The 27,296-nt window shown below is 36.8% G+C and overlaps 1 protein-coding gene and 1 pseudogene across 1 annotated transcript; both read left to right on the top strand.

The window, feature by feature from the left end:
• The first annotated feature begins 1,203 nt into the window (after positions 1-1,203).
• On the top strand, positions 1,204-3,113 carry LOC137223185 (RNA-binding protein with serine-rich domain 1-like; annotated as a pseudogene).
• TMPRSS11B (transmembrane serine protease 11B) lies at positions 2,571-26,184 on the top strand. Its single transcript, XM_067734630.1, is given in 15 exon segments — positions 2,571-2,634; positions 8,161-8,302; positions 16,784-16,869; positions 16,872-16,901; positions 19,060-19,175; positions 19,256-19,287; positions 19,289-19,321; positions 20,526-20,588; positions 20,590-20,684; positions 22,068-22,106; positions 22,920-23,097; positions 24,624-24,841; positions 24,844-24,882; positions 25,242-25,382; positions 26,021-26,184. Coding segments are annotated over 15 exon segments (1,440 nt in total).
• The last annotated feature ends 1,112 nt before the right edge of the window (positions 26,185-27,296 follow it).

Genomic DNA, 27,296 nt, shown 5'->3' with positions numbered 1-27,296 from the left:
TGAGAAGCCCAAGATCAAAGTGCCAGTTATAAGACAAATAAGTACCAGAGATTTAATGTACAATATTATTAATATAATTAACACTAAAAAGTAATTTTATATTTAAAAATAAATATGAGGACAGTATTAAATAAATTGCACTCAGGGTGCCATTAAAAATGGATTTTTTAAAAATCTAAACAGACATTACTCCAAAGAAGACATAGAGATAGCCAAGAGGCACATGAAAAGATGCTCAACATCGCTAATTATTAGAGAAATGCAAATCAAAACTACAATGAGATACCACTTCACACCAGTCAGAATGGCCATCATCAAAAAGTCTACAAACAATAAATGCTGGAGAGGGTGTGGAGAAAAGGGAACCCTCTTACACTGTTGTGGGAATGTAAATTAGTAGAGCTACTATGGAGAACAGTAGGGAGGTTACTTAAAAAACTAAAAATAGAGCTACCATATGATCTAACAATCCCACTCCTGGGCATATATCCAGAGAAAACTATGGTTCAAAAGGATACATGCACCCCAATATTCATTGCAGTGCTGTTTACAATAGCCAAAACATGGAAGCAACCTAAATGTCCATTGACAGATGAATGGATAAAGAAGATGTGGGACATATACACAATGGAATATTACTAACCCATTAAAAATAATGAAATAATGTCATTTGCAGCAGTATGGATGGACCTGGAGATTATCATACTAAGTGAAGTAAGTCAGACAGAGAAAGACAAATATTATATGATATTGCTTGTATGTGGAATAAAAAAATGATACAAATGAACTTATTTACAAAACAGAAGCAAACTCACAGACTTAGAAAAAACAAACATGGTTACTAAAAGGGAAAGGTGGGGAGGAGGGATAAATTGGGAGTTTGGGATTGTGTGAATACACACTACTATATTTAAGATAGTTAACAATCAAGAGCCTGCTCTATGGCACAGGGAACTCAGTATTCTGTAATAACCTAAATGGGAAAAGAATTTGAAAAAGAATAGATATATGTATAACTGAATCACTTTGCTGTATGCCTGAAACTAACACAACATTGTAAATCAACTGTAGTCCAATATAAAATAAAATTTTTTTAAATGTACTTTTTTAGGTCCGCTCTGCAGCAGGCCCAGTGAGGCCCCCTGGAATTCGGGGCAGCCGGGGACTCGGCCTCCGCCCTCGCGGCCCTCTCGCCGGGGAGACCCAGGACGGCAACGCCGAGCCCTACCCTGGAAGTGCTCACAGCCCGGCGCCTGGACTGGTGACTTGCTGCATTTTGGCGTAAATTGCAATTGATTAAGGATCGTTTCTCAGACTCAAGTTAGAAGTGAGAGTTCAGATAAGTGAGGCCACCACTGCTGCTTTGAACACCTCAGAAGAGGAGAATGCATTTATCAGGAGTGAAAAAGAAGAGCTTGCTAGGAGTCAAAGAAAAGAATAAAAAGTCCAGCACTAGGGCTCCTTCTCCTACCAAATGCAAAGACCGCTCTGATAAGCAGTCCAAGGATCGCTCTAAAGATAAGGGGGCCACCAAGGAGTCGAGCGAGAAGGATCGTGGCAGGGATAAAACTCGAAAGAGGCGCAGCACTTCCAGTGGTAGCAGCAGCACCAGGTTTCGGTCCAGCTCGACTTCCAGCTCGGGCTCCAGCACCAGCACAGCCCCCAGCAGCGGCTCCAGCTCATCTTCAGCATCGAGCCGCTCAGGAAGTTCCAGCTCATCCCGCAGCTCCAGCTCCGGCAGCTCCCCTGGCTCTCCGAGTCCTTCTCGGCGCAGGCAGGACAAGAGGCGGCGTTCCCGCTCCAAATCCAAACCACCCAAAAGAGATGAAAAGGAAAGGAAAAGGCAGAGCCCTTTGCCTAAACCTACCAAAGTGCACATTGGAAGGCTCACAAGGAATGTGACCAAGGATCACATCATGGAGATATTCTCCACCTATGGGAAAATTAAAATGATTGACGTGCCTGTAGAAAGGATGCACCCGCATCTGTCTAAAGGCTACGCATATGTGTAGTTTGAGAATCCAGATGAGGCAGAGAAGGCGCTGAAGCACACGGACATGGACGGAGGACACATCGATGGCCAGGAGATCACTGCCACGGCTGTGCTGGCCCCCTCGACTCGGCCAACCCCCTCCCCCAGCCCCCCGGCGATTCAACCCTCCCAGGAGAATGCTGCCACCGCCTCCCATGTGGCGCAGGTCACCCCCACGGATGAGGAGAAGGTCGCGTTCCCCTCGGCGCAGGTCCCCTGGCCGCCGCAGTCACAGGAGCCGCTCCAGCTTCAACTCCTCCCGATACGCAGGGCCACCGAAGCTCTGCCCTGTGACTTGTATCGCATCCAACTCACTTCTGTCATTTTTTTAGCCGAAGGAGGATCGGTAGGAAAGAAATTCCTCACTCAGGGGCAGGCTTCGAAGGTGAAGGCAGTAATTGCCCTGGCGGCAGAGTTCCGGCTGCAGGAATGTTGTTCGTTTGGGGTCGTGCTTATAAAGATGCCCTCCAGTTTTCTGGCTAGAAATCTTCAACATTTCTAGTTCCTGAGAGTCAGTTTAGTGGCAAAGCCAGCAGGGATGAGCCGGGGGCTCCAGGAGGTGGTACAGCCCCAGACTGGGAGCATGTTTTCCCGTTCCACAGGTGACCTGGGGCCGATCTGGTGGCCTGCTCGTGCCCTAACCTGTTGACCTGCAGGGTCCCACAGGAAAGGGTGTGCTTTTATGCAACTGCCGTTCCTGTGAGCCTGGCCCTGCTCTCCTGCTTGAGTCCTCTTCTGACCTCTAGGGCCAAATACCCAAAATGGTTCTTTCCATGTGTACTCATGTGCGTGCACACACACACACACACACACACACACACACACACACACACACACACGTCTCCCTTTCTCTCTGAAACTGGTAAGCTGAGAGCCATCTCTGTCGGGTCATCACAGAAGCCCCCCGTTGTGTTGGTATTCATGGTGGTCGTGCAGGTTACCTTGGCAACGTGTACATTGTTTTTTGGCTTTTATTGTACAGTCAGTACTATATATGTAGGTAGAACTCTAGATGGTGCTACTAATCTGCAAATCAGAATTTCAGCCAGGAAAGAAGACTTACTGGTCCAGGTGGAATAATTCTGAGGGGAAAATTAGAATATCTATACTTAAAAACTATGATAAAAGAATTCAATTGCTCTTTGTGATTGCATTCTTAAAAATACTCAGGTGAAGTAGTATAAAATATTAGTATTTTCAGGACACTAAAAATATTTTGTAAACCATAAGAAAATATGTAGTATCTACAACTTCAGTAGTTCTTTCCCCAGTAATTTGGAAAGTATTTGCTAAGGATAAATTTGTAATGTTTAATTATACGAACAAAATCACATTTATCACATAAATATATTTATAGTTATAAAGATTTTACAATAGCCAGGACATGGAAACAACCTAAATGTCCAATGACAGATGAATGGATAAAGAAGATGTGGTACATATATACAATGAAATATTACTCAGCCATAAAATGGAATGAAATTGGGTCATTTGTAGGGATGTGGATGGATCTAGAGTCTGTCATACAGAGTGAAGTAAGCCAGAAAGAGAAAAACAAGTATAGTATATTAACGCATATATGTGGAATCTAGAAAAATGGTACAGATGAACCTATTTGCAGGGCAGGAATAGAGATGTAGACATAGAGAATGGACATGTGGACACAGTGGGGTAAGGGGAGGGTGGCGCGAATTGGGAGATTAGGATTGACATATATACACTACCATGTGTAAAATAGTTACCTAGTGGGAACATGCTATAAAGCACAGGAAGCTCAGCTCGGTGCTCTGTGACAACCTAGGTGGGTGGGATGGGGGGACCAAGGAGGTCCAAGAGGGAGGGGATATAGGTATACATACAGCTGATTCACTTCACTGTACAGCAGAAACTAACACAACATTGTAAAGCAATTATACTCCAACTAAAAAAAAAAAATTTGAGAGTAGGGGTTTTAAATACCAGCAGTATATTTAAAATTTTACACATTTAGCCATGTAAATAATGGGTACTCATTTTCTTCTTATGAAAACTCCATCTGAAAATGGAGTGCACTGAAATGTGTAACTCTTGACAAGTTTTCTTGGAAAAAGTCATTTAGTTGTTATAATAACAATATTCACATATGTTTCAGGTATATTAAATTTCTTATCACATCTAACCTCTTTAGATCGCAGATGCATTCTTTTCTGCATCTTTCATATCTACCTTCACAGCACCTTGCAAGGTGCTCGGCAGTGTAGTAAGTTTTCAGTACATATTGTTGACAGGCTCTTTATTTTGCTTTCATACAGAAATAATTTCCTTTTGAATAGCTTACATATTAATTTTTCAGAAATTTTGCTGTGAAATATAACACAGAAAAGAACACAGGAAACAAAGGTACAGATCAATACATTGTCACAGAGTGAATAGCCATGTAATTACCACCTAGTCAAGAAATAGTACACTGCCAGCATCCCAGAAAACAGTAACCTAGACTTCTAACTCTATACTCTACATTTAATTGTGTTTGAATATTACAGAAATGAAATCATAAGGTATATATTATTTTGTAACTTTTCATTTGTGAGAATTATCTATGTTTCTGCACGCATCTGAAGTTCTTTTACTTAAAATGCTGTGGAATGTTTTATTATGTAAAAATACCACAAGGTATGGTATTTTGTGGTAATACTTTTTTTTCATTGTGTGAAAACTTTGCTGTCTTCACAATCATTAAGACTATTTCCTAAATTATCTTCTAAAACTTTATTATTTTTCCTTTTACATTAAGATCTATGATCCTCCTATAGTAGAATGCCATGAAGGGACCAAGTATCATTATTGTTTTTCATAGAGATATCCAATTCAGTCATTGGGCATATACTTTCATTTAGCAAATTGCCTTTCAGGAACCCAACTCAAAGCACGTTGGGTTTATCAACCACCCTTACCCAGTGTGGGCCCTGGATTCCAATTTTTTATGCTGTTGCCCTGATATTGTCAGATGCCTTACTCAGCTTTAGCATACTTTTCAGAAATAGCAGCTCCAAATGGCAGGCTAACCCAACTTCTTTGAGTTTATCTTCGCCGAGATCTTGGCCCTGAAATTTTTATCTTGTTATCTCTATGACCTCGTCAACAGAATTTCTAACTATTTATTTTACCCATCTTTCCTACTATAATTATCAGAAGTGTTGGACTGAATTCCTTAGTCCATCATTACAGGAAATGCCAGACCCATGTATTTTTTTTTAAAGTGTTTATTGAATTTGTTTGCTTCTGTTTTATGTTTTGTTTTTTTGGCCCCGAGGCATGTGGGATCTTAGCTCCCCGACCAGGTCTCGAACCCGCACTCCCTGCATTGGAAGGCGAAGTCTTAACTACTGGACCGTCAGGGAAGTCCCAGACCCATGTATTTTAAAAAAAATTTTATTGGAGTATAGTTGATTTACAATGTTGTGTTAGTTTCAGGTGTACAGCAAAGTGAATCAGTTATACATATATCCACTCTTTCTTAGATTATTTTCCCATATAGGTCATTACAGAGTATTGAGTAGAGTTCCCTGTGCTGTACACTAGGTCCTTATTAGTTATTTATTTTATATATAGTAGTATGTACATGTTAGTCTCAATCTCCCAATTTATTCCTCATCCCCCTTCACCCATAGTAACCATAAATTTGGTTTCTACTTCTGTGACTCCATTTCTGTTTTGTAAATAAGTTCATTTGTTCCATTTTTTTTAAGATTCCACATATAAGTGATATCATATGATATTTCTTTCTCTGTCTGATTTACTTCACTCAGTATTACAATCTCTAGGTTCATCCATGTTGCAGCAAACGGCATTATTTTGTTTTTTTATGGCTGAGTAATATTCCATTATATCTATGTACCACATCTTCTTTATCTATTCCTCTGTCAATGGACATTTAGGTTGCTTCCATGTCAGTCCCATATATTTTTAAAAAATTAATCTTGATTTCACTACTCACTATCTGGGTGATCTTTGACAAGTAACAAACTCCTTGAAGTTCAATTTCCTCATTTGTAAAATGGGAGTGGCAAAATTTATCTAATAGAATTGTTGAAAAAATTAATATGAAAGGTATATAGAAGCTTGGAAGATGCAATATAAGACTGATAGTATACCTTCAATGAATGGCAGCTATTATCTTTGTTATATTAGTGATGATAATAATTATTAAGATGATGATGAAAACAGTAAGAGTTCTAAGTACCTCTGTCTACCACATTGCCCTATTCTCCTAATCTAAAAGTGGTATAAAGTTAATCTCACAACATTTATTTTAAGTGAATCAATATAGTCTTCAAGTAATGATTGCTTCCAGTTTTTAGATTTGCTCAAGACATACTTTTAATAATTTATCCTTGATTTTTTTTTTTACCCAGAATTTTGTCAAACTCAGTGGCAAATGATTTTCAATAACAACTTTTCTCTTTGCGAAGACCTAGAGGGGTGGGATAGGGAGGGTGGGAGGGAGGCTCAAGAGGGAGGGGATATGGGGATATATGTATGCATATGGCTGATTCACTTTGTTGTACAACAGAAACTAACACAGTATTGTGAAGCAATTATACTCCAATAAAAAAATAAACTGTGTTATCTCCACTCTTGTATTCCTCTCACCTTATGATTCATCAAAATTTCATAAACATTAGCTATAATGCTGCACACAGTTTCATTTGTAAGTACTCTTAGTACCTAGGAATGTAATTCATCTTACAAAAGACTGAAACCTATTGAACAGCAGCTTGGTCTCTTACAGTCTTTTTATTAATGTTAGACTTCAGTTCACTATGTTACAAGGGTTGGCAAGGAAAGTCAATCTTCTTTCAACTTTCCTTAGTCTGAACAGAGTATATAATGAAGTTACAGTTTTAGCAAAAAAAATTACCAATGCACAAGAAACGGTGTTTTAATCTAGAGGATTTATAGGAAGTGGGCGGGCACTCAAGTATCAGAATATTTGAATTTGATACATATACATCACTTTTTAATTTTTTTAAAATTTTTGGCCATGCTTCAGGGCATGTGGGATCTTAGCTCCCTGACCAGGGATTGAACCCACGCCTCTTGCATTGGAGGCACGGAGTCTTAACCACTGGACCACCAGGGAAGTCCTACATCACTTATTGACTAACAGACCTATTGACTAGGTTAATAGGTTACCCAGGTTACTTGAGAATATGAAGGTAGCTTCCTAGTGATGGACTCATGCATTCTATAGATAGGGAATACTGTAGCTCCCATTCTAAGTTAACTACATGACATCTTGGTCAAAAAAATACGCCACGAGTTTGATAAATATGAAGTAATTCCCTAGATCTGGATCATGATCGACTATTGATAAAACTGAGCTTCTGGTTTTGCTATTTTGAGAAACAGGTTCTGTTAGAAGTATGCTTATTAAGAAACAGTGTCCTGAAAAAGGCCACTGTTACCTCACTAGACGAGCTAAACCAAATATTATTGTAAATGCAAAAGAAAATAGTATAAGAGCCAAATACTATGTAGGAATAAACAAGCAATAAAGAGAAAGGAGAAGAGGTACTTGCTTCCTGTTCCAGACAATGAAACTGTAAGTGCTTATTGAGAACCTGGAATGTATGAAAAATTAGTAAAATACATAAACCCTGCACTTTAGGATCTTATCATCTTCTTGGGGAAACAAGTATGGCACAAATAGAACAATAAATAGTAATTAGTTGTTGTGAGGTATGTGCAATTTTATGACAGAAAATATTAAAATTAATGTGGACCAGAGTTATTGCAGAAGATTTGGTAGAAAGGTTTAAGGTGGCTTTGAAGGATTTTGAAAATTTTTGAAAAGAAATGTATTTGGATGCAAATGTCATGATAATGTTTGGGGGGAAATATAAACCCAGGAAGAGGAAGTGCTGTCATGAGATGGATAATTCCAGCTGCTACAGAGCATTTCATTAATTCTTATCCAAGTTTGTTAAGACACTGAGACTTCATAAATGAATTGAAACTGGGACATGCAGCCTATGGGAAATGTATTGGAACACATGTGCATTCTATAATATACTCATTTATGATGTGTTCAACCAGATCATTAATATATAGCATGACATATTGTGATTTTCCATTACAATTGACAGGACTTTTGTGGTTATGGGACCAAGGGGAGAAAAAGTGCATAAGTACTGAAATTTTAGGCTTTGTTCAAGATGGAAGAAAGGCTTATACTGTTTCAGCAGCAACACTGTTTATCCGTGGAAAGTTGAAGAACCACGTCATTCGGTAGTTGCTATTTTTGACATTAGAAGCAAATCAAAAGAAAAAAGAGATGAATATGAAATGATTGATATCTAATATAAATATTTTATATACATCAGCTTCAAATCTTTAAGTCTTGTTTTAAAAAGATAAATTGACAGTAAATGTAATATAACATCTCTATGAGTCACGGATCATATTTCTATTAGCTGTTTCAACAAATATTGGGTTGGCCAAAAGGTTCATTTGGTTTTTTCCATAAGATGGCTCTAGTAGCACTTAGTTGTCTTTAACTTCATTCAAAACAGTTTTGTTAGATTGTATGTGACAGCTGTCATATCAGCGTGCATTTAAAAAAAAGACTTCAAAATTGGTGAATTTTTGTGTAGCCATTTTAATATTGAAGATGGAAGAAAAAAAGCAACATTTTCGGCATATTATGCTTTATTATTTCAAGAAAGGTAAAAACACAACCAAAACACAAAAAAAAGATTTGTGCAGTGTATGGAGAAGGTGCTGTGACTGATCGAATGTGTCAAAAGTGGTTTGTGAAGTTTTGTGCTGGAGATTTCTCGCTGGACAATGCTCCACGGTCAGGTAGACCAGCTGAAGTTGATAGCAATCAAATCGAGACATTAATTGAGAGCAATCAACATTATACCATGTGGGAGATAGCCAACATACTCAAAACATCCAAATCAAGCCTTGAAAACCATTTGTACCAGCTCAGTTATGTTAATCGCTTTGATGTTTGGGTTCCACATAAGTTAAGTGAAAAAAACCTTCTTGACCGTATTTCCTCATGCGATTCTTTACTTAAACGTAATGAAAACGTTTCGTTTTTAAAGCAAATTGTGACGGGTGATGAAAAGTGGATACTGTACAATAATGTGGAATGGAAGAGATCATGGGGCAAGCGAAATTAACCACCACCAACCACACCAAAGACCAGTCTTTATCCAAAGAAGGTGATGTTGTGTATATGGTAGGATTGGAAGGGAGTCCTCTATTATGAGCTCCTTCCGGGAAACCAAATGATTAATTCCAGCAAGTACTGCTTCCAATTAGACCAACTGAAAGCAGCACTCTACGAAAAGCATCCAGAATTAGTCAACAGAGAACGCATAATCTTCCATCAGGATATTGCAAGACCACATGTTTCTTGGATGACCAGGCAAAAACAGTTAGAGCTTGGGTGGGAAGTTCTGATTCATCCGCCGTATTCACCAGACATTGTACCTTCAGATTTCCATTTATTTTGGTGCACGTTCAGATTTCCTTTTATTTTGGTCTTTACAAAATTCTCTTAATGGAAAAAATTTCAATTCCCTGGAAGACTGTAAAAGGCACCTGGAACAGTTCTTTGCTCAAAAAGATAAGAAGTTTTAGGAAGATGGAATTATGAAGTTGCCTGAAAAATGGCAGAAGGTAGTGGAACAAAGGGTGAATATGTTGTTCAATAAAGTTCTTGGTGAAAATTTAAAATGTGCCTTTTATTTTTACTTAAAAACTATAGGTAATTTTTGGCCAACCCAATAAATTTCTGAATCTCAGGGAGTTAATTTATTTTGACTTTGTGCAAAGTCCAAAGGTGGTATGCTTGAAGGGCAGGTAGCACTTCTTAGAGTGGTGATTACATCAGTTTTGGAGACTTGAATTTTTTCCTAGGAATTTTTTCACTTGATATAAATTTAAAATTTTATTTGCAATAAAATAGTTACTTTCCAACTTGTTTTATAAGGCCAACATAACCTTGATTACAAAACTTAACAATGACATTAAAAGACAATAAAATTATGTCATTCTTTTTCAGAAGCATGGATGCAAAAATTCTAAACAAAATAAGATATGAAACCCAGTGACACACAAAATATATCATATTTTATTTACAATCAAGTTGGGGTTATTCTAGAATTACAAGGTTGGTTTAACATTTAAATATCAATCAATGTAATTCACAATATTGGTCAGATAAAAGTAGAAAAATGATATGATTATCTCAATAAATGCAAAAAAAGCATTTGGTCAAATTCAAAATTCATTTATTATAAAAATTAGCAAACTAAAAGTAAAAGAAAACTTCTTTAATCTGATAAAATGATAGCAAACATCCTATTTAATGGTGAAATACTGAAAGCTTTTCCCTGAAATTAGGAACAAGAGAAGGATGCCAGCTATCAACCCTTTCTATTCAACAGTGTACTAGAGTTCTATGATGTAAGGCAATCAATCAACCAAGCAACCAAAAAAAAAAAGAAAATATAATCGATGAAAAGGAAGTAATAATACTGTTTTTATTTGAAGATGTAGGTGTATGCTAAAAATCTAAAATAATATACAAATAGAGGGCTTCCCTGGTGGTGCAGTGGTTAAGAATCTGCCTGCCAATGCAGGGGACACGGGTTTGAGCCCTGGTCCGGGAAGATCCCACATGCCGCGGAGCAACTGGGCACGTGCGCCACAACTACTGAACCTGCTCTCTAGAGCCTGTGAGCCACAACTACTGAAGCCCACGGGCCTGGAGCCCATGCTCTGCAACAAGAGAAGCCAGAGCAATGAGAAGCCCGCACACTGCAACGAAGAGCAGCCCCCGCTCGACGCAACTAGAGAAAGCCCACGTGAAGCAAGGAAGACCCAACACATACAAAAATAAATAAATAAAATAAATAAATTAAAAAATATATATATATACAAATAGAAAAATAAAATTAATAAATGAATTGTTTTCTCAATACAAGGTCAATAGACAAAAGTCAATTGTATTCTATATGTCAGCAATAAATATAACATGAAATTTAAGGAATAATACCATTTACACCAGGATAGAATAAATCAAATACATGAGACTGAACCTAGGAGAACATGTATAAGACTTCTATTCAGACACTTGTGAAACACTATTGAGAGAAATTAAAGAAAATCTAAATAAATGAAAGAATGTACCAAGTTCACAGATTGGAAGCTTCAATATATTAAGAAGTCAATTCTTCCCCAATTGATCTATAGGTTCAATGCTATATCAACAAAAGTCTAGAGATTTCTTTTTGGAAATTGATCAGTCAATGTTAAAATTTATAAGTAAAGGCAATGGACTAAAAATAGCCAAAATAATTTTGAAAAAGGAAAACAAATATGGGCTTACATACCAGATATCAAGTGTGAACAGAGAAAAACAAGTGTTTTCTACAAGGATTAAGTCATAACCCACTACATTCGCTGACCTACTGCAATCTGAGAAGAAATTAAGAGAATGACAGGATGAGACTGTCTAGATAAACATCTCCAGAAGAATTTTAATAACCCCGGATTCCTGCATCTTCCCATACATAGAAAAGCACTAAAATCACTGACGAGATATCTGTTCTTTGTGATAGCAGTACACTTTTACCAAGATGTATGCTTGATTGCATGTATTTCCCAGCCAAAAATCATATATAAACTGGTTTCTCCCCTACCTCTTTGCAGCAGTTTCCTCAGAGCTAACTGAGTGGCTAGTCCTCAGTAAGACCTTGAATACAACTTAAACTCACAACTCTTATGTTGTGTGTTTTTCTTTAAGTTGACACAAGACATTCTATAACTTCAATAATTAAGGTGGTGTGATATGGCACAGTAATAAAAAAAAATCAAAGAAACAATAAAAAATTCAGAAAGAGACCTGCATTTGATTTATACTTGATTTATAACAGAGGTGACTTTGCAGGGCAGTAGATAAAGAATTGCACATGCATGATTTCAATAAGATGTACAGGGTCAATTAATAGTCATATGGAAAAAAATGCACCTTTACTCCTACTTCATAATATACACACAAATGAATGCAATGTGAATTGGTGACTTAAATGCAGATGGTAACACATTAAAGTTTTTAAAATAAAACATACAAGTATATCTTTATAAAAGGCAAGGAATTCTTCAACAAACTACATATATATACACATAAAATACTAACCTTGAAAGGAAATATTGACAAATTTTAAACTAAAATTAAGAAATTCTGTTTTTTAAAGGTCACCAATAACTAGTTCCACTTCCAGCAATGGTGAAATTTCTTATATCAAGCCCTTCTAGAGTTAATAGTTATAAACTTTGGAAAAAATATAAAAACCATATGAAGGCAGTACAGAGTGACAAAAAACTGATAAAAACTGTCTCAGAGTCAATTCATGAAGGGAAGGGACTGTACTGGGTAAGATTTACATACATATGGTTTCTTGCCAGAGGGCACTGGCCAGTCCAGGTGATGTAGAGGAGCTAAAAAGTTAAGCAGAAAGCCACAGTCTCACTGGCTTTAAGAGTCAGAACACAAAAATTGGGGTTGCAGCATGGCTGAAAAGTGAAATATGTAAAATAATGATCACAATGATCATTCTCACTGGTAATTAGGGAAATGAAAATATAAACTGCAATTAAATAGAATTTCATTATATCAAAATGATGGCAATATTAGTTATGTTAAAATCGGTACTTTGTGGAAAGTCTTTTGTCAGAAACTTCTACATAGTTACAGATGGTTTCAGTTGAGGAGGAAGAAGCCAGAATGACGGAATTGGTCAAACACAAGAGTTAGGATTATCCTGATTTACCACAAAGCTGTTTCTTGGGTGTGCATTTTAATGACTAGTCCAAGACTAGGCTATTACTTTTTTCTAAATAGCCAAGTCAAGGAAGTTTGTCACCCCCTGGATGACTCCTATCTTGAAACCATAGAAATACGACAGTCATTAACACTAACTGGACAAGTTTCATCTTATTTGTTCTCTATATTTCAGCCAGCCCATAAAAACAAACCAACCAACACTGGATGTAGCACATAAACCTGTGAAACACTGATCATCTTAAAATCTACACCAGATGGCCCTTATTTTTATTACCACTATCATCATTGCCATCATCAATCACTACCCTTGTCCCTGACATCACCACCACAATCAGAACATTATGTTCAGGTAAATGGGATTTTATTTGGGAGATTAAGTCTATAAAAGCTAACAGGTTGCTACAGAGTATTTTCTAGTTTTTTGTTAATTGGTTGCTTTTTATAATTTAGATTTTTATTTCTGGACCCATGCTATTATTTCTGAGGTCTAGAGGCCCTGTAAAGTCTCTGGGAAAGTTTCAGAAATTTGGAAAAAGAATAATCAAAGTTCAGCAAAATTTTGTTTACTTTTTAAAAATAATCACTCATAAGAATACTACCATTTTTGTTCTCTAATAGTGTAATTAAAACCATATTTTCTAGCTTGAATGTTTTTTAGAAATAATTTAAAAACCTGAATGCCATTATAGATTTTTAGAATAATGTACTTTACAACACAGATCCTAAATTAGCACTTGACAAACTGCAGTGGGCCCACAAAACTTAATAGATTTTCAAGTGAGTTCCTTTCCACCGACTCTTGGCTTTCCTCGAGTTCCAGAAGAAAGTTGGTGGTGGAGGCCATTTGCTTCATTTGATCATTAGTTTCTTTGTTCCTTATTCACAAGCCTCTCCCTAATAATTTAAAGTCCTCTATGAAAAAAAAAAAAAGGTTTATCTTTACAGAATTTGAGGAATTTTGTTTTGGAATTTTTTTTAACACTTTTCACTGTATAACAGAAATCAGGTTAATCCAATTCAAATGGTTGGAAATGAAGTTTTAATAAATTAAAACTACTGTTTGTAATACTTTGCAGTTTAACTGCTAATGCAGTATCAGAATGTGGCTATAGGGAAGTCTAATCTAGGAAATGATACCTGGTATGGGCTGTAGGAGATAAATTACAGTGAGATTGATGTTTTAAAATTGTGGGGCTTCCCTGGTGGCACAGTGGTTGAAAGTCCGCCTGCCGATGCAGGGGACACGGGTTCGTGCCCCGGTCTGGGAGGATCCCACATGCCGCGGAGCGGCTGGGCCCGTGAGCCATGGCCACTGAGCCTGCGCGTCCGGAGCCTGTGCTCCGCAACGGGAGAGGCCACAACAGTGAGAGGCCCGCGTACTGAAAAAAAAAAAATTGTGAATAATGTAGTTACCATCATTTTTTAACATTATTGTAATTTGATTAAGGTGAATGGTTGATTATACCAGAATAACAATAAGCCCTTCTTTGAAGTAAATTAAATCCAAAAGTGAGTCAGGTATAGTTTAGTTAAGCATATGGAGTTGGTTAAATTCATTGAAGATTAATTTTTAACCTATTCTCTTTGTTAAAAGAGGGGTTCATCCAAGAACTCAAATTCCTACCTTTAAAAAATATTATGGGGTTTCCCTGGTGGCGCAGTGGTTGAGAGTCCGCCTGCCAATGCAGGGGATACGGGTTCGTGCCCGGTCTGGGAAGATCCCACATGCCGCGGAGCGGCTGGGCCCCTGAGCCATGGCCGCTGAGCCTGCGCATCAGGAGCCTGTGCTCCGCAACGGGAGAGGCCACAACAGTGAGAGGCCCGCGTACCATTAAAAAAAAAAAATTATGGCGCAAAATTTTTTTGATAGATGAGAGAGTAAATTGTTTCGTGAATGGACTTTTTTGGATATTTAGAACATGATTTTAACAATTTCAGCTATTACTAAAAAATAATAATCAATTTTTAGAGTCCATACATCCTATTTACTAGAGGAGAAATTGAATAAATCATAAACTCGTGATCTTTTAGATATAAAAAATCTCCTTAATTGTTTTTGACAGGAAGAAATTCACAATGAAGGGGAAAAAACAATATCAGTGCTATAGTCAACAGTATGTATTCTTTAGAACTTTCAAGAACATCTAAAAGGGGTCTTCCAAGAAAGGCATTTTATAAACTGTAATATAGTGATTATTTGTATAGAAACCATCTCAGCTACTTTCTGTACTATGTACATAATTTAGGCTACATAGTGTTTGAGTTCCTCAAACTAATATTCATGTCTCAGAAAGACTAAGCTACCAGGCTAAGTTACAACCAGCTAATCCAAAACAAATTTGAGAATTCACTATCACAGTAAATTTTTCTACTCATTAGAAGACACATATGATCAGATATTAATAAGGTTATAAATATTGTTATTATTTATTTTAATTGTATACTCCTTTTAAAGTGTGATTTATCTAGTATAAGAGGATGAGATTAAACAAATGAATTCCAGTATAAAAGCATACATGGAATGTGGGGAGTTTCTTTGAAGACCTTTGACAATGTTGGCTCAGGGAAACATTAATTAACAAGTCATCAAAAGAGATAGAAGGAAGAGTAGGATTAAGAACTGAGAACAGAACAGAGAGGAATAAGACTGGGTGGAGTTGCACAGGTGTGGCATAGGTACTTATTACTCATTGCTTTTTTTTTTTTTTTTTTTTTTTTTGCTATACGCGGGCCTCTCACTGTTGTGGCCTCTCCCGTTGCGGAGCACAGGCTCCGGACGCACAGGCTCGGCGGCCATGACTCATGGGCCCAGCCGCTCCGCGGCATGTGGGATCTTCCCGGACCGGGGCACGAACCCGCGTCCCCGGCATTGGCAGGCGGACTCTCAACCACTGCGCCACCAGGGAAGCCCCTTATTACTCATTTTTAAAGGATCTTCTCTACCTAAAAGTTAATTAGTCCTGGAAGGATAAGAACAAAAATGTTCTCCTGCTCATAGGAAACATCTAATTTGCCAAATATATCCACTGCTTACAAACTCTTCTGTTTTGTAAGTTTTATTTAGGATAATGCAGAGATTGAAGAGATTGAAGAGCTAGTTGAGGCTATTTTGAAACTTGAAATCAGATTTGTGTGTGTGTGTTACGGCTCTTTGTCCAAATGGACTATTTCATGACATCATGTCTTTCAAGATATGAAGAATAACTAATGTCCAAACCTTATAAAAATTAGACTAAGGGTGGCCATATGACCTAACTCTAACCCTAGACCACTCTATCTGTATGATGCCAAGTCACAATATTTTCTGATTATTTTTAATCTAATTGATTGGTTTTGGTGATGAAACTTATCTGTTAAATTATGTCATACAAATAATCCTTGTTTATTGTCAAAACATTAGGAAATATAGTTAAAGAAAAAGTAAACAAAAAGAAAAAAGTCTACCCATAATCTTATAACATGGGAAAGTTGCAATTGACATCATGTTTTCTTACACATTTAATTAAACATATAAATGATGTTATATATGTGTTTATAAATCTATATATGTCCATGTAGATGATGTGGCTATAGTTTGCAAAGATAAAATCAGATCACATGTAATGTTTTGTAACTTTCTTTGGATAAATAAAAAAAGCAAATTAATTTCTCCTCATAAACATGAGTACACAAACCATGCTATTTTGCTTACGGTTGTATCCCTAGCAGCTAACATAGTACTCCCAGGATGATTTGTTAAATGAATGAGCATTAGGGTCTATCCTCTTTGACACATTTGAGGCGTCTATGTTTTAAGCTAATATAAAGACCTGATGCATAAGTTATAGATTGTGTTGTATGAGTTGGCAGAGAGACAGATTTAGAATATTTATCATCTGATTTGAGCCACTTTCCTCCTATCGTAGGTACAACATATCTTCCCAGAGAAGATCTTGGCCACTGTGGATGTCAATCCTTATTTTTCTTGGAGTGATGACAATCTTGGCAGTAACTTTGGTCTCATTGTCCATTTTCTGGCAGTTGGTCAGTATTGACACTTCAATTTTCACCCTTACTACTAAATCTCTTTTAACTCTTAGAAATTGACAAGAAACAGCAGGAATATTAAATTTCTTTATGGAAACTTTCTCATCTACTTACTACTTTATTTCAACATAATAACTTTATATTATTTGACACCAAAGTTTATAATATTTTGGAATCAGATGCCTCTTTGATCCAGTCTATAAGTCATATCAACAGTTATGGGAGTATGGGCAAGAATGAAATGCTCAATACTTTGATGCCAATATTCATTGTCAATAAAAGTGCTTATATAGTAGGTTTGTAGTTAAGTTGTACATCTTTTTTTTTTTTTTTTTTTTTTTGCGGTATGCGGGCCTCTCACTGTTGTGGCCTCTCCCGTTGCGGAGCACAGGCTCTGGACGCGCAGGCTCAGCGGCCATGGCTCACGGGCCCAGCCGCTCCGCGGCACGTGGGATCTTCCCAGACCGGGGCACGAACCCGCGTCCCCTGCATCGGCAGGAGGACTCTCAACCACTGCGCCACCAGGGAAGCCCAAAGTTGTACATCTTTTAGTAAATATACCTCAAACTTTGGAGATCCCTACTCTTCTTGGCTCATTTCCGATATTGGTTGTTAAGATATAATTGATAAGCAGCAATGGATAATCCACTAATGACTCTTCTAATAGTGGATGGTCAAGAGTGGTTAAATGGCTGAATGCTCATACTAACTTGATCTTATTTTTAATAACCCTATATCCAGAAAAGCATGATTTTCCAGCTTATTTTTACCTTTCAGAAAAGTAAACCCTTAAATCTGTGTAAACATTTAATGTTTTTAAAGAAATTTGATATCCATTATTCTGATTGATCCTCATACTAATCCTTTGAGCCTGGGAGGGCAGGTTTTACTATCATCCTTATTCTCGTATGCAAGAAACTGAGGCTCAGTAAAGTCAAGTGACTTCCTAGATATCACAGGCTTTTCAGTGGCATAGCTGAGCACAAATCCACATCTTAATACTTTAAGTATATTATTCTATTGACTTTATCATGATTTTTCTGTTTTACTCCTCTGAAATATATCATCCTATACAATAATGCAGTGTGGATACATTTTGCTTGATTCAATGAAAATTCCAGTTCTCTTCCAAACTAACCTCTTCTCCTTTGCTTCTCCCCAACCATCTTAGTTTCAAATTTAAAAACTTATCCTTCAGAAGCATAGTGGTTGTTCAGTCTCTTGCTTGCCATGTCTACCCACGAACTCTCTGTAGTCTGAATCTTTCTATCCTCTTCTTGGCTCTACTCACTAAAAAATAACTTTATTGGGGCTTCCCTGGTGGTGCAGTGGTTGAGAGTCCACCTGCCGATGCAGGGGACACCGGTTCGTGCCCCAGTCTGGGAAGATCCCACATGCCGCGGAGCGGCCAGGCCCGTGAGCCATGGCCACTGAGCCTGCACGTCCGGAGCCTGTGCTCCACAACGCGAGAGGCCACAACAGTGAGAGCCCCACGTACCACAAAAAAAAATAAATAAATAAAATAAAATAACTTTATTCACAAAATTTCCTTATATATAGTGCTCTTGAGTTTTCCAAATCAAACCCTCGTAAAGAAGCCCTGTCAGCATGTTAGTGAGGACCAGTAGCTTAATTAGCTATCCTTCCAAAATATAGTTTGCATTTAACATTGTTTCTTCTTCTGGGGAAACAGTGATTTAGTGGAAAGGAGTGATGCAAAAGGGAGAACTGCAGGCATCCTGGCTTGAGCAGGAAGTGTGTGGATGAGAATTTACTCTTGAATTTCTCTATATGATCAACTATCTACAATTTCAGATATAAGGCTGGACGAGCTTATATTTCCTGAAGTTAAATTAGTTGAACTGGGCTTCTTGAAGTAAAAATAGACACTCAAACTCTGTTGTAAATGTTGTTTGAAGTCATTTTGGAAGATGGGTTTACTCTAGGATTCTGGCTTAGGAGCTAACACAATCTTTGTTAATACTGACAGTAACTAGAGTTGGATGAAAGCTAGGGGAATCTCTCATTCAAGTGGTAGTAAATTAATTTCCCTGTCTGAGTATATCCATTGAATATTAATTTTGAGATAAAGATATGGAGGGACTTGAGGTCACTTCCTATTTTAAAATTTTCTAAGTATTTCTTTATTTCACAGGAAAGACTTACTATTACCAAGGTGATTTTCATATTTCTGGAGTCATATACAATGATAATTGTGAAAAAGCAGTTTCACAAGTCAGCACAGATCTGAGAAAATATATTGAGACTAAGGTAAGTCAGAGATTTATCTTACTAATTTTACTATAAATTTGATTGAAACATGTGGTGGCTTTGTTTTTTTCTCTTGACAGATGTCTGATGCATTTCAAAATTCTGGTGTATACAGAGTATATCAACTCTCAAGTCATCAAACTTCTGTAAGTACAAATTCATTCAAGATCTTATGGAACAAAAAAATAATTAAAAAGAAAGATCTTATGGAATGAGAAGTAGGTAATATGTCATATCAGCTCCAGTTTTAAATAACAACAACAGCAAGAAACAGAAAGAGAGATAGAGGGAGCAAAAGAGAAGGAAGGAAGGGAGGAAAGAAGGGAAGAAGGAAGGAAGGAAGGGAGGAAGGAAAGAAGGGAGGAAGGGAGGGAGGGAGGGAAGGGATAAAGAGCTCCCCATAAATTAAAGTATCACTGTATTTAACAAATTTTTATTCAGTGTAGGAAGTGTTCTGTACATATCTTTAATCTTTGTACTTGAAGGAGAATTGTAAGGTTTTTGGTGGCAGTCAGTCCTAACTGATTTCTATGATAAAAGATAACTGTAACTATGCAAAACACGGAGTCTGATCTGATTGTTTTGCTACCTATATACTAGCCACCTCTTCTTCCATCCATACCCATCTGGCCATATCTTTCCTAAAATAATCCTCTTTTGGTCTCTTTAATAATTACCATCACTGTAATGCCTGTGAACAAAAGTGAATCTTTTGAGATAACATTTGTCTAAATATGTATTGTAAGTGTGCTTGATAGTGGTAGTGGTGAGGGCTGCAGGGAGACAGGTATCACAGGGCATAGGGGATGAGTGATAAAAGAAGAGACAGCTGTAATTTGGTAACTGCCAATATCTATTCTGGGGAAGTCTGAACTCTCCAAACAAAACAAAACAAAAAATCCAGCTAGCCAACCAACCAACCAACCAATCTACTTACCTACAGACAATATCTTTTGAATGCTTCCTGGCCCTGCATTTAAGTTCTCATTTATCTCTTTCTCTAAAATTAAGTTATTAGAAAATATCTGTACAAGAACACTTTTGTTTTTACTGTATTATTATAAAATCTCAAGTCAATTATTTGTTGGTCAGTACTCAGTTTCTCAAATGTGTTTGAAATATTCTGATTTCTAGTTTGTGGTTCATATCCTCTTTCATGAACAATACCTCTTAACCAGTTAAATTTTTAGGGACCATTGCACTTTATTTATACTGGGACAATATCTGTGTATTTTTTTTAATATGTATGTGAAGGCAATATAATAAATTAAAATGTGGCAAATCCAATGTGTCCATGAAACATCTAAAAAATCAAGAAACAACACACTAGAACATTTCTGTTGCTTCTAGTTCTTATCCCAATGGTTCAAGTGTACAGTTACAGTTGACATTCAAGTTTCCTCCAGCAAAAGAATAGCATGAGGACTAAAATTAAGGCTATCTTACATCTGATGTTGAAGGACAACATGGCATCTTGGAATGCAGTTCCCACTTCCATCAAACTTATAGGTATTTCACTTATTTTCAACTACTTAACTATCTAGACTATTGAAAAAAGTACTGGAAAAAAAAATGAACCAAGAGTTTCAGGAATTTGCTTAGGAAAAACTAGTCTTCCCAACTGTGGCACTCCTACCATTGAGGTGGTAGTGGAGAAGGCAGTGCTATAGAATCTGTCTGCACAGTGACAGAAATAAGTGTTAAGCTACAGGTATGCTTGTGAGTTTGGAAGGGTTGGCTGTAATGGATGGAAAGGGGGTGAAAAATAATAATTGAAGCATTATTCCTCCCTACTTCTACTTTTGTCAGGAACTCATTATAGGAAACAGACAGGGTTTTCTTGATCATTAAGCGTGAAGACTGCAGAAGTCAGTGTGAAGTTCAGGACGGGGGTTCTCATTGTTTCTTGTGGAAGAATGGAAGTAATACTATTAAAGATAAAATCTGTCTGATATAATTCCCTAGAAAACAAGGGAAGAAAATGATAGGATTTTGCCCCAGTACAGAAAGTAAAGTTTGTAAACATTCAAAGGTCCTACGAAGTTCTTCAAACGTTAACTTGGATTGTTAAAAGGTCTATTAGGTGATAAGCTTGTGTTTCCAGAGCCCAGTTTTGTGCTTCTTCCAGACACAGTTGATCCAGAAGCTCTGATGGCTGCCAGCTGCCACTTACAGCTCTTTTGCCTCAGAACATAGTCCGTCACCAATGGGCCACTCATGAGAAGTGAGTTTGAGGTAGAGGTTCTGAAAGGAGTGATATGATTCCTTTGTGGGTAGTCATTGGGAAAGAAGTCTGTACAAGTTACTGCCCCTCTGTATCTCAGGGATTCAGAGTCAGCACTTTCTGATGTGTCTTTTTTTAGTTCTCTCTTCTCTTTCTCTCTAAAGCCTATTCCCAATAGAAAAGAGACTTGAATTTAAGTTAAATTCTCAAAATTTCGTAATTCAGTCTTAGTAATGAGATGACTTCTAAAGAGCAGGATAGGTCTAATGAAATGTAATTTGAATTGGGTTTTTTTCTTTAAAATATAGATAACTACATTTCAGAGTAATGAGAATTATCATAGGGGAAAAAAAATCCAAAGATTATGCCCAGTGCCATTTTTAGTAAGAGTGTCAGCTTCTTACTTCACTAAATATTTTACTTCAACCATCATAAAACTGAGAGCTTTGCTTTTTTATTTCCTTTTCCCTTTTCCTATACTACCTGGTAGAGATGCGGAGAGATGGCCAAAATATAACAAGTAGAAGTGAGAGGGGTAGATAGACAATACATGAACTAGTCTGAATAGTTAAATGTTGGGAGTAATTGGGTTAGGAAATTTAGTCCTCGGGCTGAAGAGAATTGCTTGGTGATATTTTATCAACCTTATGTTTTTATTTTAATTTCAGAAATCAGCAAGGCTAATGCTGAAATGCTTACCAATAACTGTAAGTTTAGAAACTTTATTATAAATTTAACACATTCACAAATAGTTCCCCATCATTTTGCTAAAAAGGATCTAGAAGTACTTAATGTTGGAAATCTATAGTAGTTTTTCAAAATTATTGGATATACCACATATCTATCTGGCATTTCTTTTTGAAAAACACTGACCATTTATAATGGGTTGTCCAAAAGGGTGAAATGAGAACTGTTTCCAAACAGTTCCATATTCCATGAAGAATATCATGTCTGAATTAGTTTTTAAAAAAAAGTGAAGGAAGAAAGAACAACTTAGGATAATAAGAAAATGCAAAACTAGGCTATATCAAATATATTTATTATAAGGTAAATAATAGTTCTGTACCTTTTAAGCAAATTCTCTTTAGAGTATCATGAGGCCTGCAGTGTGATGCATACATGTATTCATTCGTTCAGTGGATATTTATGGAGTATCTGTTGTCTACATGGGGCTTTACAGACAGCATTGCATATGCTATGCAAGATACAGACCTTAATGAAGCAAAGTCTCCACCTTCAAGAATTATGCAATCTACTTGGGGAGACTAGAGTTATAACAGATAGATACAACAAAAATCAGTAGTTGAAAAATGCTTGAAACTGGAAAAGAGGAAAAGTAAAAGTCACCCAAACAAGGATGGAATGGGCTATCATGATAAGGGTACATTTCAGGAAAGAAACAACATTGATTAGGAGATGCTGGACAATCATTGAAGGGTTTCAAATAATGTTTTAAAATATATTTCTTAAAAAATATAATGAAAAATACATGCTCTTATATAAATAAATCCTTTCTTCAGGTTGTGGGGGACGACTGACCAATAGTATCACAGCAGGCAACCGAATTGTGAATGGGGAAAATGCCCTGATGGGGGCCTGGCCATGGCAGGCAAGCATGCAGTGGAAAGGCCAACACCACTGTGGTGTTCCTCTGATCAGCAGTAGGTGGCTCCTATCTGCAGCTCACTGCTTTGCTAAGTAAGTTTGAAAGTCTGACTAAATGCAGGATTCTGGTTGCAGGCCTATTTGGGAGGTCTGTGGGGTTAACCTAAATGTGTGAGGTTCTGCCAAGACCATATGAAATTTACAACCACTTACATAATTGAAGGGCAGCAAAGACATTTAAATTGGGCAACTAAGGGAAAAGTGAATGGAAGCAATTAACATTTTCCAAATAGGGGCTTTGGCCTGATGTTAAGTACTTTACTTACATCATTTTATTTAATCATAACAATAATTCCATATGAAAGGTATACTTTAACCTATTTAAAGATGAGGAAACTAGGGTTTAGAAATGGTGATGTAACTTGACCAAGATCACACAGCTCTTAAATAAAAGAAACTGAGTGTGAACTTGGGTATGTCTGACTCCAGTTACAGAGTGCTTATTTGTCTTGCCCTCTGGGGGTTTACAATCTAGTTGAAGAAATTTAAACATGATATATTAAAGGTATAAGGCAGCACAGTGTAGTAAGTGTCACATGTACAACACAGATAGCACGTGCTATGGAAACTTGGTGAAGAAAGAGAACACAATCTAGCTGAGGTATTCAGTTGTAAGATTTTATCTAGACTCTAAAGATATAAGCTTTGATTGATTGGGGTAGGTAGATCAGAAAAAAATAATATGCATTTTGAGTTGGAAAAATAGCCTTCTTCAAATGTGTTGAGATGGAGCAACACAAGTTGTATTCTATGGACAGCAAACAGAAAGAACTATTTGAAGTAGAGAAGATTTGTAAAAGGAAACATTAGAAAATATGCTTAGAAAATGTAGTTTTATTCATTGGGGACACCTCTAAATGACAAGATGCTTACTTACTGGAGAAACACAGCTAATGAATGTGTGGAGTCACTGAAGATTTCAGAAGGAGAGAAGGACTGAAGAGGGTCACAGTTACATGAAGGTCTTGAAACCTTAAAAAAAAAAAAGGCACCTGACATTTTGAGGAAGTGACAATAGTTAAATAGGATCTTAGGGCCTAAACTGAGAAAAAATCTCAGGGGAACTGGAGAAACTGGTCAGAAAAATCTAAATTAGAAGCCAAGATGCATTGACTTGGTAAACATAATGGGGTGATTGGGTGAGAACAAATTGCAATTGTTTATGTATGCAGACGGATGCCCAGAGCCTGCCACAGGCTCCTGGAGCCCAGGGTATATGGCAGTATGAGTGATTCTGGACTCCATCCACTGAGACTGCTTATATGATTCCTACCCAACTCAAATGCATAGAAACCAGATGGGGCTGAATTAGCAGGAGACATCAGTGACTCTAGTTAGGAGGATTTGAAGAAGGCTGACAGCTGTAATAGTCCTTAGCACTATTTTTATGTGTCTGTAGCATTTATGACATCCCCACATCAAAGACATTTTAAAAATAAGAATTTAAGTGCTTTATAGTGTTGTTTGGGAAACTCACACCTTAAAGTGATAAGATAATCACTGTGAATACCGTTTTGGCCCCCAAACTGAGTGTATTTTAATTAAATTGTGTCCTCCAGGAAAAATAATTCAGAAGATTGGACTGTCAACTTTGTAACTATAGTAAATAAACCATATATGACACAGAAAGTCCAAAACATTCTTCTTCATGAAAATTATAGCAGAGCTGGGGTTCATGATGATATTGCCCTTGTGCAGCTTGCTGAAGAAGTCTCTTTTACAAAGTACATTCATAGGATTTGTTTTTCTGAAGCCAAAATGAAGCTCTCAGAAAATGACAGGTTGTAGTTACAGAATGGGGAACACTTTATATAAATGGTAAGTTTTTCTGTAAATATGTAATAGCTTCATAAGAATAATTATTTAATCAATCAATCAATCAATCATTCTTTCACACAATTAACCAGTCCATAAATATACTGAAAAGAAAACCAAATGATGGGACCAAAGGCATGGTGTTGTCTTCAATTTCTGAAATATCTCTGGGAATAAGAATTGGAAAATTTGGAATTTATGTGTGAGGCAGCCAGCTCTAATAAACATTAGAAAGAAAGCAATCTAGCCTGGGACTGGTCTGGCTCTTGGTGACCAAGAGAATCTGCTTTATTCCATAGATGTTCTTTGTCTCAAAAAACAAGGTTAAGATCTCCATGATATGCAGAATTTATTGCCCTTAGGTTCTCTTCCAGTGATACTTCAGCAGGCTTTTTTGAAGATTACTGATAACATAGTTTGCAATGCTCCACATGCATTGTCTGGCTTGGCAACTGATACAATGCTGTGTGCTGGATTTATGTCAGGAGAAGCTGATGCCTGTCAAATACTTCTAGATACATTATCAAATCATTTTTTCCCAAGTACTAATTCAATGGAAGTTTTTATCACCATAATTTTTTTTGTCTTAATGATTTTCACAGAGTACCTTCTTATTTCAATCCACATAACAAACATTTATTAATCTCATTAATGTACCAGAACCCAGCTCATAAGCTGGAGATGCAGTGGTGAACACAATCCCTGTTCTCATGGAGTTTTCAGTCTAGGAATCCATAGTTACAAGGTAATAAAATAAATTTGGCCCTATTTTCTGGGCAACCTGCAGAACTAGAATGCTTGCCTCTCTCTTATCAGGAGATGCAGCAGGAGGCTTTACAGGTGCACATGTCATGCATTCCTCAGAGGCTTCATCATGGAGCCTCTGAGTCACTTTCTCCAGAGTTAAGTTTGGACTCATTAAAAAGTCAGCTTCTAGTCTTCCCAACCCACTCCAGTCCAGCTGTAGGTAATATACTCTGGTTTGTAGTTGCCCTGGGTTTTGAAGAAATTCAAGAGTCCCACAGTTCTAAGCCCAAAGAGGGTGGATTGTCTCACTGCCTAGGGGCTGTTGACAACTCCAGAGGAGAGATAGAAAGAAATGTTTCAGGACAAGAAACATTTTTTTTTCTCTTTTTATTCTAGAATGATTCTGGTAGACCACTAGCTTATCCCAACTCTAGGAATATCTGGCACCTTGTTGGAATAGTAAGCTGGGGTGAAGGATGTGGGAAAAAGAATAAACCAGGTGTCTATACTTGAGTGACTGCTTATCATGGATGGATTACCTCCAAGACTGCACTCTGAAAGAGAAGTAACTTCGAAATGGAACAAAAAGACAACTATAGGGTATTCTTATCCATTGCTTCAAAATCTTTTTCTTTTGATTGCTGGTATACCAATCATTTTCTTATATACAAATGCATAAAGGTCTTGATTAATGTTTTATTTTATCTAAAACACTATCCATTTATTTATCTATTTAACTAATATAGTAAACAGAAAGAAAAGAAAAAGGCCAAAATATTTTTATTCATAGCTTAGTTCTGATTTATCTTACCTTTATATTTGGAATAGACCTTAATTTATTTTTCAGAATTTAAAAAAATACAGATTTTGTTAGTATGAGAACATGAATGCTGGATCTACCAAATATATTATTTTTAATTCTATAAATCATAAATTTATAGATTTATAATTCTATAAATTATAAATTCATTTTGTTAAACTGGAATATGTAAGGCAAATAATGTACATTCACACTTTGTTTATATTTGAGATAGTTTGTGTATCTTGTAAAATCATATAATCTTGGAATGGAGAAGGGGTAACATAGGTTCAGTTAGACCAAGTCTCTTAATTTACAGAGTGAGGAACACTAAGAAAAACAATTATTTGCTTGAAGTCATTCTTCAGCCTCTCTGATAAGTTGTAACCCTCACATGAATTTTCCCTCATAGAATTTAAATCCAAAATTAGTCAGGAATTTAAAAATGATTTTTAAGTTGCAATTATTTATATAATATTTTCTTCATGTCCTTCTTTTGTCATCTGTTTGCATTTTCTTGCAGCAAAAATAATGTGAGGCCCTCAAGGGGAGAGGACGGTGTGGCATCTATTGCAGTAGCTCTCCTGATAGTGCATGTGAAATTGTATGGAGGGCTGATTTTGTAATCTCTGTAAATAATTCACCTTTTAACTCTCCTAAAAATAAAACAAGTACCTTAAAATTTTAAAAACTGCTAAAACAAACTAAAAATTATCTTCCTTCAATTGTTTGTGACATTACTTTTATCTTCTCTTTATTATAAATTGTTGACTCAGAGCAGAAGCAAGAAGAACTGCAAACCTGCAGCCTGTGGATCAAAAACCACATTCACAGAAAGATAGACAAGACAAAAAGCCAGAGTGCTATGTAC

The sequence above is a fragment of the Pseudorca crassidens genome, chromosome 4 (assembly GCF_039906515.1).
Source record: "Pseudorca crassidens isolate mPseCra1 chromosome 4, mPseCra1.hap1, whole genome shotgun sequence".
NCBI lineage: Eukaryota > Metazoa > Chordata > Mammalia > Artiodactyla > Delphinidae > Pseudorca > Pseudorca crassidens.
The sequence above is the reverse complement of the archived record's forward strand: the minus strand, read 5'-3'. Positions and strand labels throughout refer to the sequence as shown.